Here is a 19,187-nt window from a genome sequence, read left to right as displayed (position 1 = left end):
GCGTTGTAGTATCTTTGATTGCGTGTGAGTTATTACGTTATAAAATGAATAGGAAAATCTGTGTTGCCGCCGACTGTGAAATACGTAGAGTCATACTTTTTTAAACCCATCAAAACGTTAAGCTGGCTGAAATTCATAGGCAGTTTGTTACTGTGTACGGTGGTATTGTAATGAATGAAATAAACGTCCGAAAATGAAGTGAAAGGTTTATAAATAACAGAATTAATGTGCTCAATGAAGAACGTTCAGGGAGGCCCTCGATAATCACCGAGAACTAGTTGTAACGCGTCGATGATGAAATCAGAAAAGATCGTCGCTCAACGATTTCCGGCTTTGGCCTACTTTTTCCTGATGTTTCAAGAGCGATTATCGGTCGCATTGTTCATGACCATTTAGGCTTCAGAATGGTTTGTTCACGTCGGGTGCCGCACGTCTTAACGGAACGTCACAAAAATATCCGAATGGGATCTACTTTGGAATTTTTGATGCGCTACATAGAAAAAGGTGATGAGTTCCGTTATTCAACTGTTACCGGCGATGAAGCATGGATTTCGTACTACATACCAGAGAGAAAATGGCAGTGAAATGAATGGTGTCATCCTCAATCACCAACTAGGTCCAACAAAGGTCAAGCCACCGTAATTTGCACACAAACTGATGGCCACAGTCTTTTGGGATCGGTTTGGCACAATGCTGATTGATTTCATGCCACGTGGAACGACTATAAATGCAGAAGCCTAGTGCAAAACTCTACGTAAGTTACGCTATTCAAAATTGACGACGTGGGCGGCTGACCGACGGCGTCTTGTTGCACGATAATACACGTCCACATCTTGCGGGTCCGACACGTGATTTACTGAGAATATTTGGATGGAAAATTAACGATCATCCGCCATATAGTCCGGACTTAGTTACTTCTGATTACCATTTATTTGGGAAATTGAAAGAATTTTTGAGTGGCAAGCAATTCGCGGGTGACGATGAACTTAAAAATGCTGTTAATCATTGGCTAAGTGGACTGACGGAAGAAGAATAAGATGAGGGTATATTGAAGCTGGTGTATCACTACGATAAATTTCTTAATTCATGTGGTGATTATATAGAGAAGTAGTATAAGGTATGCAGTTTAAGAGAAATAAATAATATTTATCAAGTTTTCAGAATATATTTTTTTATAATGAAACGGTCTTAACTTTACATATAACCTCTCATAAAAACCACCCTTATATTAAATGTACTAAAAAATAGAAAATAAAAAATATATAAACAAAAATTTAAAACACCACTCCTAAATTGAATGCACTAAAATTTAAAAAATAATTTTAGAATGTCATCTCAGGGTGGATTTGACAACTAGCTTTGATGGTGATATGTAAGGTTATGTGAAAATCATTACTTCAAATTAAAATTTTGATGTTTTTGCCAATTTTTTCTTATGCCTGATGAATGGCTGAAAGATTGGGACCAACATGCTTAAGAAAAATCAAAACATCAAATTTTTAATTTGAAGCTATGACTTTCACATAATCTTACACATCACCTTCAAAGCTTATTGTCAAATCCATTCTGAGATACTGTACTAAATTTTTTTTTTGCCTTTTACTGTGTTTAATTTAAAAGTGGTATTTAAAAAACTTTTTTACATTTTTTAAATTTATTTATGTGATTGTTTTTCTTAATAAATAATATCCATAAAGTAGGTACTGGAATGTACTGATTTACTAGCGAAAAATCCTGATTTGTTAGTATCAATTTCTAGAGTTAAATTTCTAATTTAACTTTCGTTATATCAATTTTCATCATTAAAAAAAAAATATTTTTAGACAGGAGGTGATCAGTTTTGGACACCTAATAATGCCATTTGAGATGCCACCCACCAGGGCAATCCACCCGGAGGGCATAGCTGCAGAGGCATACCATAGGCACACCCTGCAGCTAGTATTTAAATAAATCTCTTTTTTCTATACAATTTTGATTCTGATAACTGCATACCAGCTTGAAATATTTTAAGAGATACCATTATTTGGATGTTAATAGATCTTAAATTTATTAAAAAAGATAAAGTTGCACTTTCACAAAAAAAATTGCATGATTCATTTAGATTCTTGTTAAAGTTATGTTTCAATAACTGCATTCTAAGTCCAGTTGTATTGATTAATTAATTTCAAGTTAGAAAATACTTAATTTATTTGAAAAATTGAACTATAATACATTTTTTTTTAATCTTAAGTACATTTAATTTACAACTAGTTCTTCTCAAAACAGTTTAATTATGAATTTTTAAATTGCCCTGCCAACATAGTACATATACATTAATTTATTGTACAGTAACTGTATCAGTCTTTCTTTAAGTTGTGTTATACGTAAAGCAGAAATAAAATGACATTAAATGGAATATGCTTTCTCTTAAGGTAATGATGATGTTCATTATTCAACTAATATCTCTGTGGTGAATGGAAATGTCATCTACAAAATATATCTTCCAGGATTGAATATTACCCTTTATTTTGGTAGACTTGATATGCTCTATAGTGTATGCAGCTCAGTAAAGAGAATGGAAATGACTTTACTTGTTGCTTTCTCTACTATGACTATGTGGAATAATCGTATTGTTTTATGGAAGACTGATTTTTCATGTCGTATTGCCTGCCTGTAATCAGTATACTATAGAATTTAACAAAAAACATGATATACTTTAGTCAAGTTTTGGTCTGAATGTACGTTGCAGTTGTACTTTCATATCGGCTGAGCTCTTATAACATACTGTTTGTCTTTTAAATTAGTGCAGATCTCAAGGCAGTTACCTGTTTTTAATGTTGCTACTCTTTTTTTTTATATATTTTTTTATTGTGGTTATTGATAACCTTAGATAATTAAAATTACAATATTTATTTAATTACTTATATCTTTAACATAATAAAATGTAAGATATATAAAAATTGTTTATGGAGTTTCTTGCCTGACCCTTCATATTTTTATTTGCTTACTGTTGTTTTATTAAATTGATATAAAATAGCCTATCAGTGACTTCTTCAATAATTTTTAATTAAATTGATAGTAGAAAATAATTTATAATAAAATTTAACCGTAAAAAATCTCAAACCAGTTAACTATTTTTACTTACCTCTCTTGGTAATATGCTTTTAGAGCTTTTTATAACTTTTTAGTTTGTTTATTTTGTTTTAAATTAATGTTTTATTTTATTCTTTAATTTTTTTCACCTGTATCGGCTGTTTACTTTTATGTTTTTCTTTTTATTCTTTTATTTATTGTCATTGTCTATCGTAGGTCAGTATTGAACTGAAATGATTTTTATAAACACAGCCATGTTTAGTGTTTTTTTTTTCATTCATTCATCCATTAATAAATGATAATATTTGTTTATGTATTTTAAATTCATCTGAAATATATAAATTTATAAAAACATTGCCACTGTTTTTATATGGTCAAGAAAACAAATTTAACTTATTAAAGATATTTTAGTAAAAGTTTTGGTATTATTAAAAGTGTGTTAGCATTTACTAAAGGGACATGTGTTTTTTTTTTTTCATTTAGTTTTATTAATATAAATTTTTTTTGTGGTATGAGATTTTTTCTAAATTGCTAGTATTTAAAAAATACTATATAATTAGTTATATTAATTATAAAAATTATTTTATTAAATATTAGTATTAACTTAGAAAAATATTTAATAATTCTCTTAGTAACTTTTTTGAAAAATTTTACAAGTTATTTATTGTTTATTATATGGTTTAAGTTGGTTTTATGGTTTCTAACTTACAATTTTTATTACCTTAATTACTTTTCTCCAGCAATCGGCTATAAGTAATGAATAAATGAAATCTCTATTTACTCTTTTTAAAACCTCAACTATAGGTTTTTTGTAAATTTCTCCAGTGACAACCTATTCTAATTGAACTTTAAATAAGTTTGGCTTTATCATTTTTTCTCCACAAATAAAATAAAAATATTTTGCTATTGATTTTCAAATTTCCCTGGTGCTTTTTAAAACATAACACAACTAAATGTGAATTACTGCTGGTTATTTTCTTCACAATTAAAACAATTAGAAGTCTATTTCATTACATAGTAATTTATCCAGTCTTTTTATTTTTCCATAAGTGCACTGCTGCTTTAAATTATTCTCTTTAATGTTACAATTATTCAATATGCACATTTGTGAATAATTGAGGATAATGTATTAATACATATGGAAAAATAACAACATACGATTATGAGTAAAATCCACCTCTGACAAAATCTATTCCAAAAAATTTCTACTTAAAAAAATTTATGAGACCAATCTCAATTTATAAAAACTTAAAAATTTAATTTAGGTTATAATATTATATGTTTATAATTTATTGATTCTAATAAAACATCTACATCTGCATTTAATGGATCAACATTCATTAAAAGTTAACATTTATATAGTTGTACTAATAAAACAAATTTATAATCTAGCATGCTGACCAATTTTTTCCTCATCTTAACACTTTTATCATTGACTTTATGTTCAACTTTTTTATATCTCTTAAGATTCAGAGTAAACCCTTTGATCTGAATGTATATTAACATCGCCTTTATCTGATGTATATATCTCTCATATACATAGCTCTTATGTCCAGTACATATTTATTCATCTAAATGATCATTTTTTCAAGACTCATTACTCCACTAACCTGCACATACTATCTGTTTTGTTATTAGTATACATAAAAAATCTATATCATAGTATACTATCATCTTTTTTACTATCATCTTCAGTCTCATAGTTGTTGTAAATTAAATGTGTATTTGTAGTAATAATGAGATATTTACTTATAAGGGGTGTTTGATTAGTCTTTACAAAGTCAAGAGATGCTACTCACAGTATATTGTTACCATTCTTAATTTCCCACACCTCCACTAAGAGTATACACCAAGTTTCATTCAGATGTATTCATAATTCTTTTGTTCGCAGTCGTTTGAGTGTATCTTGTATTGTGATCTGTGAAAAATAGACAAAAGAAATTGATGAAAGAATGGAGAATGCTGTATGGTGATTAAACATTACTTTTTGAAAAGTAACACCACACAGGAAACAAACCCCAATTAATGATCCATTGATTAGTACAGTTTACAAACAATTTGATTATTTTAGGAATGGTCATATGTTCACAAACAATGCAGAACATTCTTAATGGTCAGTTGAGGTTACAACTGCAGAGAATATTGAAAAAAATTCCATGATAATGAATGAGAATGTTAATAATAGAAATCTCAAATAAATGCATGATATTTTATGTAAATATTTAAATAAGCAATAACTATTTTTTCAAGATGGGTTCTGCATTTTCTCACAACTGATTAAAAGCATGAATGAATAAACATGTCTTAGTACGGTTTGAGCCTGTTTCAACATAATCAAGAAGAATCTTTGCACAATTCTATAATGGTTGGTGAAACCAAAAAGCAATCATACAGGGGGTTGCAGTCTGATAACTTGCTCCAAAAAAAAGCCATTACATCAGAAGGAAAAAAAGTTCTTTTTCACCAATACAATGCACTACCTCACTGTTCTATGATTGCAACAGCAAAATTATTCAGATTACACTTTAAAATTCTTCTGCATTCCTCCTATTCATCAGATTTAGCATATTCATGCTATTATCTGTTTCCAAGTATGAAGATATTGCTGAAACTTCTACTGATTCTTGGATGAAGTCTTGGATAAATCTTATTATAAGTATGAATCAAAAACTTCAGCATTGTGTGACGAAGTGTACAGATTTGAAAGAAGATTATCTTAAGAAATAAAGAAGAATTTTCCTGAAATTGTTTTGTATTTATTTTTTATAGGCTTATCAAATACTTTTCATATACTGAAAAAAAATCCCATAAAATTAACTTCAATCTTCTGTAAGTATATGCTCATTTATTAGTATTATGTTCCATCTTCCTTAGTTTGTGTTTCATTTAGTAGTATCCTTAAAGAACTCACAAGGATCAGTCAATAATACTTCTTCTATGCCATATTTAATCCCTGTTCAAACTTATCTAAAGACTGCTCAGACAAGTTTTATCAAAAAATTGCTTATTGGGGTTATGTTTTATTAAAATCCAATTCTATGCATGTCCATTTAAAAAATGCCTACTGAGATGTACTCATCCCCTTAATCTTCATAGGTCTCCGTTTTAATTTCTGAATAACTAATCAGATTTATTTTTAAAGTGCTATACATCATGGATTTTCAGGTAATTTTATCTTCCCTTCAAAGCCTTGTCGATCTTAATTGTCGGTCCATATCCCAGGTAAATAGTCTCATTTAATCCTAATTCGCAATTTGTAACGCACTTGTACATATAGGGGCTTAATAGCTTATCTATTTTACCAGGTAGCGGTGAGTGCTACATGGTACAAACTTCTTAGTAAACATTACATTTAACAAATCTAAAACGACTATGGATTTCTTAGGCCCCTAAACTTAACAATGTGTAGTAGTTATCATTGTAACAACAGTATATAAAGACTAAAATCTATATTTTGGCTTCTTACTACTCACTTTCAGCTTATTCATAAATGTTCTACCTCTATCTCAAGGTTTAAGTGATAAAAGGGTCAAGTTTTAATTTTTTAACAAAAAACTTTCACGTGTCATATCTTGTCGGATTTACAGATAAAATCTTCTTCTTTTTTTGTAAATCTACATCATATAGATATATTAAATTACAATTATCTCAAATTAAATAAATTATATATTTATGTTGTTCATAATTTATGTTCATTTATATGAACACATATTCATGTGGTTATGTGCACAACTCAATGTATGTAACTTATACTTTGTAATTCACATAAATGAGGTAGCAAGGTAGTAGTGGCCTATGATTACAAAGAATTGGTTGACTGTGTCTAATCTTTTTCATTTTATTCCCAGTTTTTAAGATCGTTGAGCTGTTCAATTCATTTATACATTGGTCTCACTTGAATTAAAATAGCTACTAATGATTAGTTTGGAGTTTGTGATCATTCACAAACCAAATTCTGAAATTAATGTGCTAGTTACGCCATAAATATTTCTTTCACATCTGATTAATTCTTATTTATTTACTTTTTTTTATTTATGTTTAACTTAGCTCTAATTTTTAATTTATGGATTCAATTGTTTCCATATTGTTTCACCCAGTTATGAGGTATAGAATTACTTACTTACTTAGGATGTAAGTATAGTAATTCATAAACTAGCATTAATTTTTTTTTTAATGATTAATTCAAGAGCTATTCTTGAATTAATTCGTGATTTTTTTTTTAGGATAAATATTTGCGTTTTTATTAATATTACTTTCCTTATAATTTAGCAAATGATTAATAATATTATTAATTGAAAGTTTAGAAATTTTTTAAGTTAACATTAAAAAACCAAAAGATTAAGCTCATCTCTATATAAAAAAAACTTCCTGATTTCATCATAAGTGAGTAGGATTCTTTGAAAATGAAAATTACTTTATGTGGTATATGATAACTCAATATTATAAATGTATTGTAATATTACAAAAGAAGAGTGATTTAGAATTTGTATGAGAATCAGTGACAGTTATAAGAATAGAAGATGAGAAAAGATGAGCTTTATCTCAGAAGGGAATGAAACAAGGATATTAGTCTGTTGCTTTTCAACAGTACATAGGATTGTACAACAATTTTAGATAAATTTAACTATGGAGTAACTTTTCAAAAAGAAAAAATAGAGGTAAGATTTACTGATGACATTTACCTTCTGACTATAATCAAAAGTGAGTTGCAAGAAAATACTGAATGTTTAGCTAGAGAGAAATTCAGTTTGAAAATAAATGAGTAAAAGAAAGGTAATTAAAGAAAGGTGAAGAAAGAAAGAAAATGCGAAATTAAATATTAAGGTAGAGAAGTTCATAACATACCAGAATTTGAAAATATTTTTTTTATTTAGTTAGTAAAATTACAAAGGATGAATTGGCTAGTCAAAACCAGACCGGTTTTGATGCCTGTTAACAAAAATTTGGATTTATCCAAGTTTTGTTTTTAAACAAAACATAAACAAAACATTCAAACTCATGTAACACATTACCTCTGAAAAAAATAAAGTAGTATTCAAACCAAATATAACGATTACACAAAATTTTACAATGAATAGACTTTGCATATTCAACCAGATAGATCACACAGTAACAGAATCAAGTTTTCCAAGTCATGTTATAAAACAAAAAACACCACAGACATAACCAGAACATGTAAATTTTACATATAACATAAAAGCTATGATTTAAAAATGTTTAAATAATATGATATTTGCATACAGGCAATATATTTTTTTTTTAAAAAACAAATTAAATCAGTAAACAAAACATACTATTTGAGCCCATTTTAATCAGTTTTCATAATTACTTCAAAATGGATATCACCAACAGCACCATTTTCAATAATCAGTAATAAAGGAGCTGCACAACAGTGGCAGAGGATATCTTGTGGAAGCAAGTTCTTGTTACTCAGAAAGGATTTAATTTTTTTTTTAGGCAAAATAATTGAGTTGAATTTTTTTTCTGAAAGATTGAATTGATTTTTTTTTTTAGTATTTTTTTTGTAGGTTTTATATATATATGAATAGATATTTTATCTGAACTAGGCTAGTAATAATTATTGTCACATATTATTTTAATAATAAATAATTATTTGTCAACATATTTGGTTACTTTGTTCTTTTCTACTTTTCAAATATTTTTTGCAGATAAAATGTGCTAAATAATGGAATATGTATTTTATAATTTGAATATGTATTAAAAAAATTAAACCAGTAATATAAATAAACCAAACAAATTTTCTTTAACTAGCTGTGTTTAATCTCATTGAAATTTTCTAAATTCTATTTATTATTAAAGCATGTGAAAGATAGAAGAGGGATTGTTCACAGTGTTTTTTTCTGAAAGTAATGATTTTCACTACAATGAATTACAGTTAAACAGACCAAATGTCACATGTACAACTGAATGTTTCACCAGCATTTCACTAGATTTGTATTGGGATACATAACCAAATATTTGATTTGGTGAAGGCAACAGAAAACTATCTCATTCCTTGTTTTTTTGTAGTAAGCCTAGTGTGGGATGTTTGTTGTTCTTGAGAATTGTCAATGTCATGAATGAAATTTGATTCATATCTGGACATTAATAATAAATTGTTACAGTTGTGGCACTTATTTTCTCTTGTGATTTGTAAACGTCTTTTACTCACAACTATTTTTAATTATAAATTTTTTAATTGTCAACAAAATTTAGTTTGTTACTTTGTGCACTTCCAATTTCAGAATTCTCATTGAGATTCGGTTAGGGCATCAACATTTTAGTATAAGAAAATACCTTTTGTTTTTTATTCTTACTGGGTAAGAACAAAATGATGGTCAAAGTCTAAAACGTTTGACCAATTTTTTGGGGAATTTTTAAAAAAATTGGACTTGTGTTTTTATAATTCATCAAAAAGTAGAATAAAAATGTCTGAAGAAGCATCTGCTTCCTCTTATCAGGAAGTTTGTCAAAATAGAGATCATTCTGCCAACACAAGCTTGTGCATTTTCAACTGGTTTAAAATAAATTTAATTCATATTCAAAGTATTTAAAATGGGAATCCTATTGCAATTTAAAAAAAAAAATACATAGCCTAAAATATTAACAACGAGAAACTGTTGAGGTTTTGAAGAATTCATATTAAATTATTTATTATAATAATAGTTTTTTTGTATAATAGTTAAGATGAAAATTATTTTTTTACTAAAGTGGAACTATCAGAAAGAGCTATAATATTATTTCCAATCTTATTAACGTAATAATGGCTTATGGAAAGCTAAAGATTACATTAAAAAATAGAGTAAAAAAAATAGTTTTCCTAAAAACAGTGGCCATGTTTCTTAACAGTTTATTGAACTAATGCTGTCTTATACTATATAATTGATTAAAAATTATTTTATTACTTAATAATATGTTCCTACCTTTTTTTATTATTTTTTATCTATAAGAATGTCCAATTGTGTTGTAAGTTTGTTTTATTTGTTTGTTGCGTAATTTTATTGTCTTATTATACTACTATCGCGACTTCTGTGTTATAGTTTGTTTGTTTGGTTTTATTATGAGTATTTTAACTTCAAAATTTACGTATTTATTTGTTTAAACAATTTTGAAATTTTTTAGAAAAGCATTAATTTTATTGTTATTCGGTGTAATTTTATGGGCATTTAATCAACAGCAACTTATATTTATTTATTTTTTAGGGATTTAAAAAAGTATAGATTTTCCATGACAGCTCCCAAACTCTGTGTGTATGTTAACCTGTCCCATTCCTTACCTTGAATATATGTTCTTAAAGTTGGCATGGAAATACAGTTTATATTCATTTAATTTATTATAATTAATTAAATTTATCTTATTTTTTAGCAATTTTTTCTTTTTTGTCTATTTAATAATATAACAATATTTTTTGTCATGGATATCATTTTAATAGCCTAATGTATAAATAATTTATTAATTGACTGATTAATTAATTAGTTAAAACTTAAATACTGCCTGTTAGGCATATTTATTTAAAGAACTTGCTTAATTTTAGGCTCAACAACACCTGGAGGTTGAACTCTTTTTTATTTTTTAAGCATTTAGCATCATTTAATTAAATTTGCAACATTTAAAATTACATTTTTAATTGTTTCAATGTTATAAAATATGTTTTTACTAATGATAGAGTAAAGTTAATGTAATTTGATTTTTATGCATTCAAGTAATTAAATAAATAAGTCATTTATGATATTAGAAATCATAAATATATAAATTTATTCCTAATTTTTCTTAATAATAGATTTTCATATTTATTAGTCATTCAAAGATACAGTTAACGCAAAAGAAATATTGTCAGTAATTTCAGTTAGTGGTACATAGGACAGTGCATAGATTTTAATAATTTTGTTTAGAAATGGTGGTCTTTTCTTTTTTTTTTTTTTTTTATTATATATATCAGTATAATACACTGAAGAGGATTACAACTTAGGTTTATGTTTTCTGCATTAAAAAATACAAATATGAAATGAAAAAGTCAATTTTTGTGAACTTTAATCTTTATTATTTGAATGTACATTTTAATCAGATTAATTGTTATATTTATGAGGAGCAGGCCTCTATTATATCCAGTTTTGAATAGTCTAAAAGATAAAGATTTGTAAACAAATACAAAAACCACCACCAAAATAGAAAAAAAAATTATCTGCCTTTTTTCTTTGCTAAACAGAATTTTTTTTAAATAAATCATTATGGAGATAATACTAAAAATGTTTACATTGAATTAAAAACATAATATTTAAATTACTTTCACATAGAGCTGTTATTTAGTCATTTATAAATGAGTTTTGTATTGTTTTACTGATTAAAAAAGTGTTGCCTAGATGAGATAAAGGTTTAATTTTCATTTAGTAATTCAAAATATTACTTATATAATAAAAATGAAAAAAAAATTCCTTATAAGGGCAGGCAAACTCAGCTTGTAATGCAGTTTATTGATGTTCTTTTGCAAAATAGTAGAACAGAGGATCCCTACTTAAATCTATAATTGGCAGTTTCCAGTTTAGTTCCATTTTGGAGCAAACTGTATCAAAAGATTTTCAATGGGGCAAGTAGCTTATTTGTATGACTACAATCACAGCAGCAAGTAGTGAGTGTTGTAGTTTCATAATTGAGTAATCTCAAATTCAAGTCTCTGTATTTTTTTTCTTTTAACTTTTATTTTTCTTGTATATACACTGATGCAGATGATTTTTTTAAGTAATATTTATAAAAAACAAAAAAATTACATGAATTTCATGTTTGTTGAATATTATTCTTTTGATTGTAACAATTATTAACCTAAGAAACAGATTTTGTTTTATAAAAGTTAAACAAATTATAATAAATGTATTTTAATTTTCAATAGTTTGTTACAGTCCATAGGATTGTTCTTAAAAAAAAAGCAAATGAAATAATATTTTCAGTTTGTAAAAGGCAAGCTGAAAATGAAAATAAACTTATTTTGTTTTTTTTCAAGTTTTATTAAACATAATTTGTTTGGTTAGACTAATAATTGTTATATTCAAATAAAATAATATTCAGAAAACATGAAATTCATGTAATCTCTCTTTTACAGAATCTTATAAGTTATATATTATAAAAACTCATCTATATAATAAAATGTACAGACAAAGAAAAATGGTTCCACTCCAAGAAAATCAAGGAAATATGGAAAAGAAGAAAAAGAGAAATATCAGATAGGTTTGTTAAAATAAATAATAATCTGCGTTATCTATGTATATGTAAGAAAAGATAAAAATTTTTAAAAAATGACAGACTTGAACCTTAGATCCCTTAATTATGAGACTGGAATGTTCACCACTCGGCTGCTGCTATTACTGCAATTACAGTTATATAAATAAGCTACTTGAACCACTTGAAGTTCTTTAAATGGAGTTTATTCCAAAATGAAGTTGAGTAAGAAACTGTCATTTTGGATTTAAAGTAGGAATCCCCTGCTACTTTCCTGCAAAAGGGCATCAATAAATTACGTTGTAAGCTAATCACCTGTTCATGTTTATCAAAGTGCGAATTATCGCCTGTTCATGATTATCAAAGTGCGAATTACACAAAATAAAATTTTTTAGTACTTTTACATTATCTTGATCACTTTCAGTGTTTTTTTTTTTTAGAAGTATAGCAGTAATAAAATTTACTTTTAGTTTATTTTTATGTATTTTTAATGTTACTGAATTTTTTAATGAAATACACAAATTAATCTTATGATAAGATGCAGTAATTAGATTTAAATGCAAACAGTTCATCATTTATTCATTTGTTCAATAAAATATACTTTTTGACCATTTGATCATTTTTTAGTGATATTGTTTTTTCTGTTTTCATGAGTTCCATATTTTAGAATATTCAAAGGATAATGGATCAGTTTTTACTTTCTTTCACATTATTAATAGAAAAAAATTAATGAAATGTCAATAAACCAATAAAATTGCAAAGTTTTGGTATTTTATTTATCTATTTTTTTATATATTAACAATTTTATTCTCTAAAATTACCTGCTTCAGATAGGTTAAAACCTATCCCACTTATATTGAACAATGCTCCCTTGAGCATTGGTAAGGTATTGTAGCTCCTTAGCTACAATACCTTATTCAACCATAAGTTTCACTCAAGATTATGAACTAGTTTGTTATATTATCTGGGTGAATGGTTAGACAGGTTACAAATTTTACACAGTGTGAATCAGATATGAATAAAGCAATCATACAAATACACATAGCAAAATTCATCAGAAAATACAATAACACAGGAATACATAATCTAAACTGCTCTCTCTGCATAAAGTTCTACGTGAACAAATTGATATAGCTTCAGAAATACAATGAAAAAAATAGCACTCACTAGTAATATATAATTAATATTTACAATGCATTAGCTGAAGTTTGCCCCTCGCCAACTGCTGTGTCTTGTGTACTAGTCATTGTATTGTATTACGCTGTTGTGTTAACATTTTATATACAAATGTGTCAAGTAATTAGTAATCAGATGATGTCATCTGGTTAGATAGTACAACAAACCCGTCCTGCCAAAGCCAGCCTACAGTTCGGTTGACAAAGACAGGGGCAAACCTTCAGCTTACTTAGTATATCATCTTTGTTACAAAAACAAATCATAACGTCATCACAATAACAATTTAATATTTGACACAAAAAAAGTGACACATTTGAAAATAAAAATATAAAAACACACATAACATCTGACATACTAAATGAAAATACTTCAAATCTCATACACTTTTCAACTGAATTCTGAATACATGGCTTTCTAATAGAATAAAAAAATCATTATCAATAATTTCAGTTGGAACCACTAAATAAAACAGCAGCACTAGCCAGTCTCATCTAGGAAATTGTAAGCGTAATTAAAAGTACTTTAATGTACACATATTTTTGAAAAAATAGGACCATTTAAATTGGCGTGGTTTGTTATTAAAGTAGTGGTAATAAATATAATTCCATTCAATATGAATAACGATACTGTGTATAAAAATGGATACAAATGTGATCAAGAGATTATGTAAAAATATTGGGCTTTTTTATTTTTATGTGATTGGTCAGTTTTTTAGATGAACTTAAAGATATACAAATTTAAAATTTTACTTAATTTTTGTTTTCTTTTTCTACAGTGAAGCAAATTTGATAAATATGTCATAAAAGTGTTTCTCAAGAAAAAGTTTGCATTTGAAGTGTTATGTTATGATTCACTTAATGGAAAAGCTAAGTTTTACACTCCACTGAAGCTTATACTTTTCAGCATTATTATTGTGAGTTTAGTCTGTTTAAAAAATATCTAACAGTTATTATTAAAAAAAAAAATAGTGTTTAAATAATATATTTAAGAACATAGTATTACCTATTGTTTAAAGTTGTTAAAAAGAATTTTTTAATCATTGGTTTCAATACGGCACCCATTTATTTTTTTAAAGTTTAATATCAGTTTTCAGTAGAAGTAGGACATTTTTTCTCCTAAACTACGTATTTTAATAAAACTAATTTATAAATAAATATAAATTAAACTTTACAAATTTTCAAAAGATGACTATCATTGTAGATGGCAAGGTTGAAGAACGGCTGGAGCTCTTCCCTCCCGCTCTTTGGACATCTTGACCTTCAAAGTTATAGATAAATATTACATTAGTTTTATAATTTTTTTCTTAGAAATTATTCCAGTTGAGATCGTGTTGTTATTTATTTTTATTTGGAAGGAAATGAAAACTGGTTTTTTAATCTAGCGATTCACTTCAAGTATTTTTGCCATAAGTTTTGTTACTTATGAACGAATTTGAATAAATGAGATATAATTTTCTTGTCATAAAACGCTTAACATTTTTTGTTATAACAAAACATTTAAATAAACCAGTGATTCCAAAGATATTAACAATTAAAAAGTTTACATGGCTGCCATTTTGAAATTGATTGAGAGATCAGGTTCATTATTTTTATATAAATAAACCTCTATGTACCTTAGCAGTATACAAAATTTCAGCTTGATACAATTAACCATTCTTGAGAAATGAATTTTTATGGTAAAAATACAAAGTGGTAGATAACCGGTGAACTAAGTTTTTCCAGTATATTTTGATATAAAGATTATTCTTTATTTCAATGTGGAGAACCATCCTCTGAATTCTTGAAACAGTTTTTATAAACATTCTATATACATATATATTTTTTTTTTAATTGACATATTATTGAAACAAACCACCAGAACCAGAACACTCTTTTTAATTACTTTAATGACAAGAAGAACTCTGTTCTTAAATACATTTAAACACAGATTTTTTTTTAATATCTGTTTGGGAATAAAATTGTACTGCCAGGAAAATAGGTGAAAAACAAATAGTTTTCCCATCTAATGGTTCTTAAATGTAGCTCTTCAAAGACCAGTTATATTTTCTTTTAGAAGTAAACTTTTGTGTATATGTATGTAAGTATGAGGGAGGGCATAACTACTTACATACTATTAAATGATGCATACAAATTATAATTAAGCATATTTGTAACTCTACTTTTTTTTTAGAATCTATAAAAAAAATAATGTAATATTGTAGGGCTATATATATTTTTTTATTTTTAAGGATTTGTTAAGGGGTATTAATAACATATTTTGCTTCTTTCTTTAAAATAAATTGTTAATTAAAGGTTTTATTATTATTATAATATTAAAAATTATCATCCGTTATACATTTATTTTTATTTTTGGAAATTGAGAAGCTAATTAAAATTTTTGTAGATAAATATTTGATGAAGTTTTATAGTTAGACTTTTTAAATTAAAAAATGATATTTTATACATATAAATAAAATGATATTATTGACAATATTTTTGGTAATTTTTATTATAATGCTCATGTTTTTTTATTAATGACTAAAATTTTCAAATTTTATAACAGCTAATTATTTTAAAGAAAATTTATGTAAAATGTGTATGTATATTATTTTAAGTTAAAATAGAAGCACTTTATTTAGAAATATATATATATAATTTTATGAGCTCTTTAAATTTATTTATTAAAAACAACAAAAAAACAGCCTCCAGGTATTTAAAGTACTTTGACTGGGTAATGGAGCTTTTTTTTCTCTTTGCACTTTATAGTCAGTTCTGGAACTCATTTACGCCTCGGTAAGTTTAACTGTCGACAAATCAAACAAACCCAAATACATATTATTGGTTAATAACAATAATTTCTTTTAATTAAATCGCTCGTTTATATTACTTTTTTTTTTCTTTGTCTATATATATATATAAATATATATATATTCACATTCGACCAATCTTTATGTCTATATATATTGTAGCTTTTTATGATTTGATTTATTTTAATTTTATTACTGTGGTTATATCTTATGTTATACACCTTGTTGCTTCCTGTTATTTTATTTTTAATTCCCTTTTTTATTATTAGTTATTTATGTATGTCGCATAGAATGCCTTTGTTTTAGTAATCATTTACATATCACTTTGGTAAGAGATGATGCATTTGTCGTAAAATGTTATTAGTGTTACTTTTAATGAAAACCAAAAATTCCTTACAGATGAATGTAAAATAGTAAATAATAGTTATTTTAATTTTTTAATTAGTAATTTTTAAATATATCAATTAAAATAAATCATTAAAAACCTGCACAGGTATTTTTAGTAGCCTGTAAAAGTTGAAATTCACCATTTTATTATTATTTTGACCAAAATGGTTGAAATAAGAAAATTATTTAATTAATGAGATTTAGTTGAGTTTATTTTATTCAGATATTTTTATTAGCGATATAAATTTTGTAAATATTTTATTTTTCTAGAAATTTTATTGTTAAATTAATCTTTTTCTTGTACTTTAACTCATATAAAATTATTTGTTATGAAACTTACATAATATTTTTAGAGAATATGTGTTAAATATTTTAATCTATTTTGAATATTGCGATCAGATCCTGAGATTTTCAGTTTAAATTTCATTAATTTCAACGCATTACATTTTAAACAAATTTATTACTATTTTTTATAATACAGAAGCAAATATACTGTTACTATTATTGTTGACATAATTGATACTTTAATTTTATATAGATGCCATCATAGAATTTGATATAATTCAAAATGTAAATATTTTAGAATAACATCTGATGAAAGAACAGTTGGGTATAGGTTGACAAAAGAAGTCAGTTATGTGAAAAAAAGATATTAGTAATCAGTAATTTTTTATGCCTATAGAAAATAGTTTTATCATTTTTTACATTTTTTATTTAATTCCTTCCAGGAAATCAGATATGCCGTTCATTCTACACGTGTAGCCAGATTTTAATCCCTAATAGTATCCTAATAGGTGAACCAATCAAAATTAAATTTGACAACTGTAGGGTGATTTAGAGAAATAAGAAATTTTTTAGAGGTAAAGTTGATCCTGAATAACAGCTGTTTTCAGCTACCCAACTCCTGTCATTTAATTATTAAGGTACAGATTTATGTTGCACCTTGTGCTTTTACAATCAAACCATTTGTCAAAACTATTTACCTGTACTGAGATGTAGAGAGTCTTTCTGTGTTTAAAATTAAGATTTTATGTTAATGTTTCTTTAGCACATGTAAATAGTGAGGATCAAGATTCTAAGAAATAGGTTCACTGAAAAAATGCATGTATATTCATATACCATAGAGTATAAATGTTGTCAGAACTATCTTCTTAAGATCACAACATTCTAGTATCTTTAAATTTGAATCAATCAAATGTTTTATGATACTAACAACAAATATTTCATTCACAATGTAATATTAGATGAAGTTTGTTTTCACCTGAGAGTTTCATTAATAAGCAGAATTTTCATATCGTACCTATGAGACTCAAAAAGTCAATTTTACCAGCATTTGTTGAACAGAAACAAAGTGTAGTCATGTTTATAAAAATTATAAAAGTCTTTTGACTAGTATCAAAAGATTAGTTTTGTTACCATTCATCAAACTTTTTTCTGATAAACTGAACAAGTTCTAGAAGTAATGAAAGTGCTTGGTTTCAACAAGGTGGGATATTGTGACAAACAGAGAGAATGTTGATGGCAGTTCTGTGGCAGATCATCAGTCACTTTTAAGAATCTTAACATTCTTTGGCTTTCAATATCTATTGACTGGTCAGTGTGTGATTTTTTTCTTTTATAAAAAGTATAGCATATTCTGGTCAACTTGATATTACTGAAGAGCTGAAAGAAAAAATTGCCTAAATATTAACTCTTGATAAATGTTCCTAAGAGAATCCATGAAAATGAATAGAGCTCACCTCAAGATGTCATTGTGAGGATGTAAATCTTTATATATAATTCCTATATTGCATTATTCTAAAATGTCAATGACTAAATGTATTTAAAAAGAATTTTTTCTCTGAAAATACTACAATTTCAATATTTATTATTTCTGAGAACATATTGTTCATATTCTTTAATAAAAACAGGCTGTTGCTCAATTATATTTTTTTTATGTTGATAAAGTCAATTTAACAGTGTATGAAAATTTCCAAGCCTTCTGAATAGAAGGAAAGATACTACCATCCTCCAAAAGAGGTTAATAGGTATGAATAGGCTTATTTCTACATTATGTCATAAACATTATTATCATTTTTTTTTTTTAGGAAGTCAGTATTTTTTTATGAATTGTGGGGCATCAAGTTCATTGTAAAAATTTTTGTTTACAACGGTGCTATTTATAATACTAAATATCAACATATAAGAAAAAATTAAATTTTGAGCAGGAAGGATTTTATTAAATTTCTCATTCTCTCCATCACAAAGCTGAAATTATGTCTAAAAACATTAACTGGGTCCCAGATTTTTCTGTTCAGTACACTGAAATAAACTTCTCTCTTGTAGGCGTTTTAAAATTATTCTGCAGGCTAAACACTCAGTGAATAATTTTTTTTTTATTTTTTACATGATAATGATACAATCAGTGTTAATAATGAGTAAGCTTGTGGGAATAAGTTTTGTGCTAACAGAAGTGATGATGTAAAATTTTTATTTTATTTTTATAATTTTCTATTGAATAGAGGTGACAGTATACTTAAGGCATTGTTTCTCAGTAGAAGGTATCATTTTGTTGTTT

The 19,187-nt window shown here is 26.4% G+C and overlaps 1 protein-coding gene across 1 annotated transcript in view; it reads left to right on the top strand.

Moving 5' to 3' along the window:
* Ten-a (Teneurin-a transmembrane protein) overlaps positions 1-19,187 on the top strand; it is a 332,260-nt gene that overhangs the window by 197,166 nt on the left and 115,907 nt on the right. The window contains exon 11 of the mRNA XM_075357656.1: positions 16,203-16,229. Within this exon, the coding sequence (XP_075213771.1) occupies positions 16,203-16,229 (27 nt within the window). The remainder of the gene's footprint in view (positions 1-16,202; positions 16,230-19,187) is intronic.

This window comes from Lycorma delicatula, chromosome 2, assembly GCF_047948215.1.
Source record: "Lycorma delicatula isolate Av1 chromosome 2, ASM4794821v1, whole genome shotgun sequence".
Lineage (NCBI taxonomy): Eukaryota > Metazoa > Arthropoda > Insecta > Hemiptera > Fulgoridae > Lycorma > Lycorma delicatula.
Note: the sequence above shows the minus strand (reverse complement) of the source record. Positions and strands in the feature narration are given on the sequence as shown.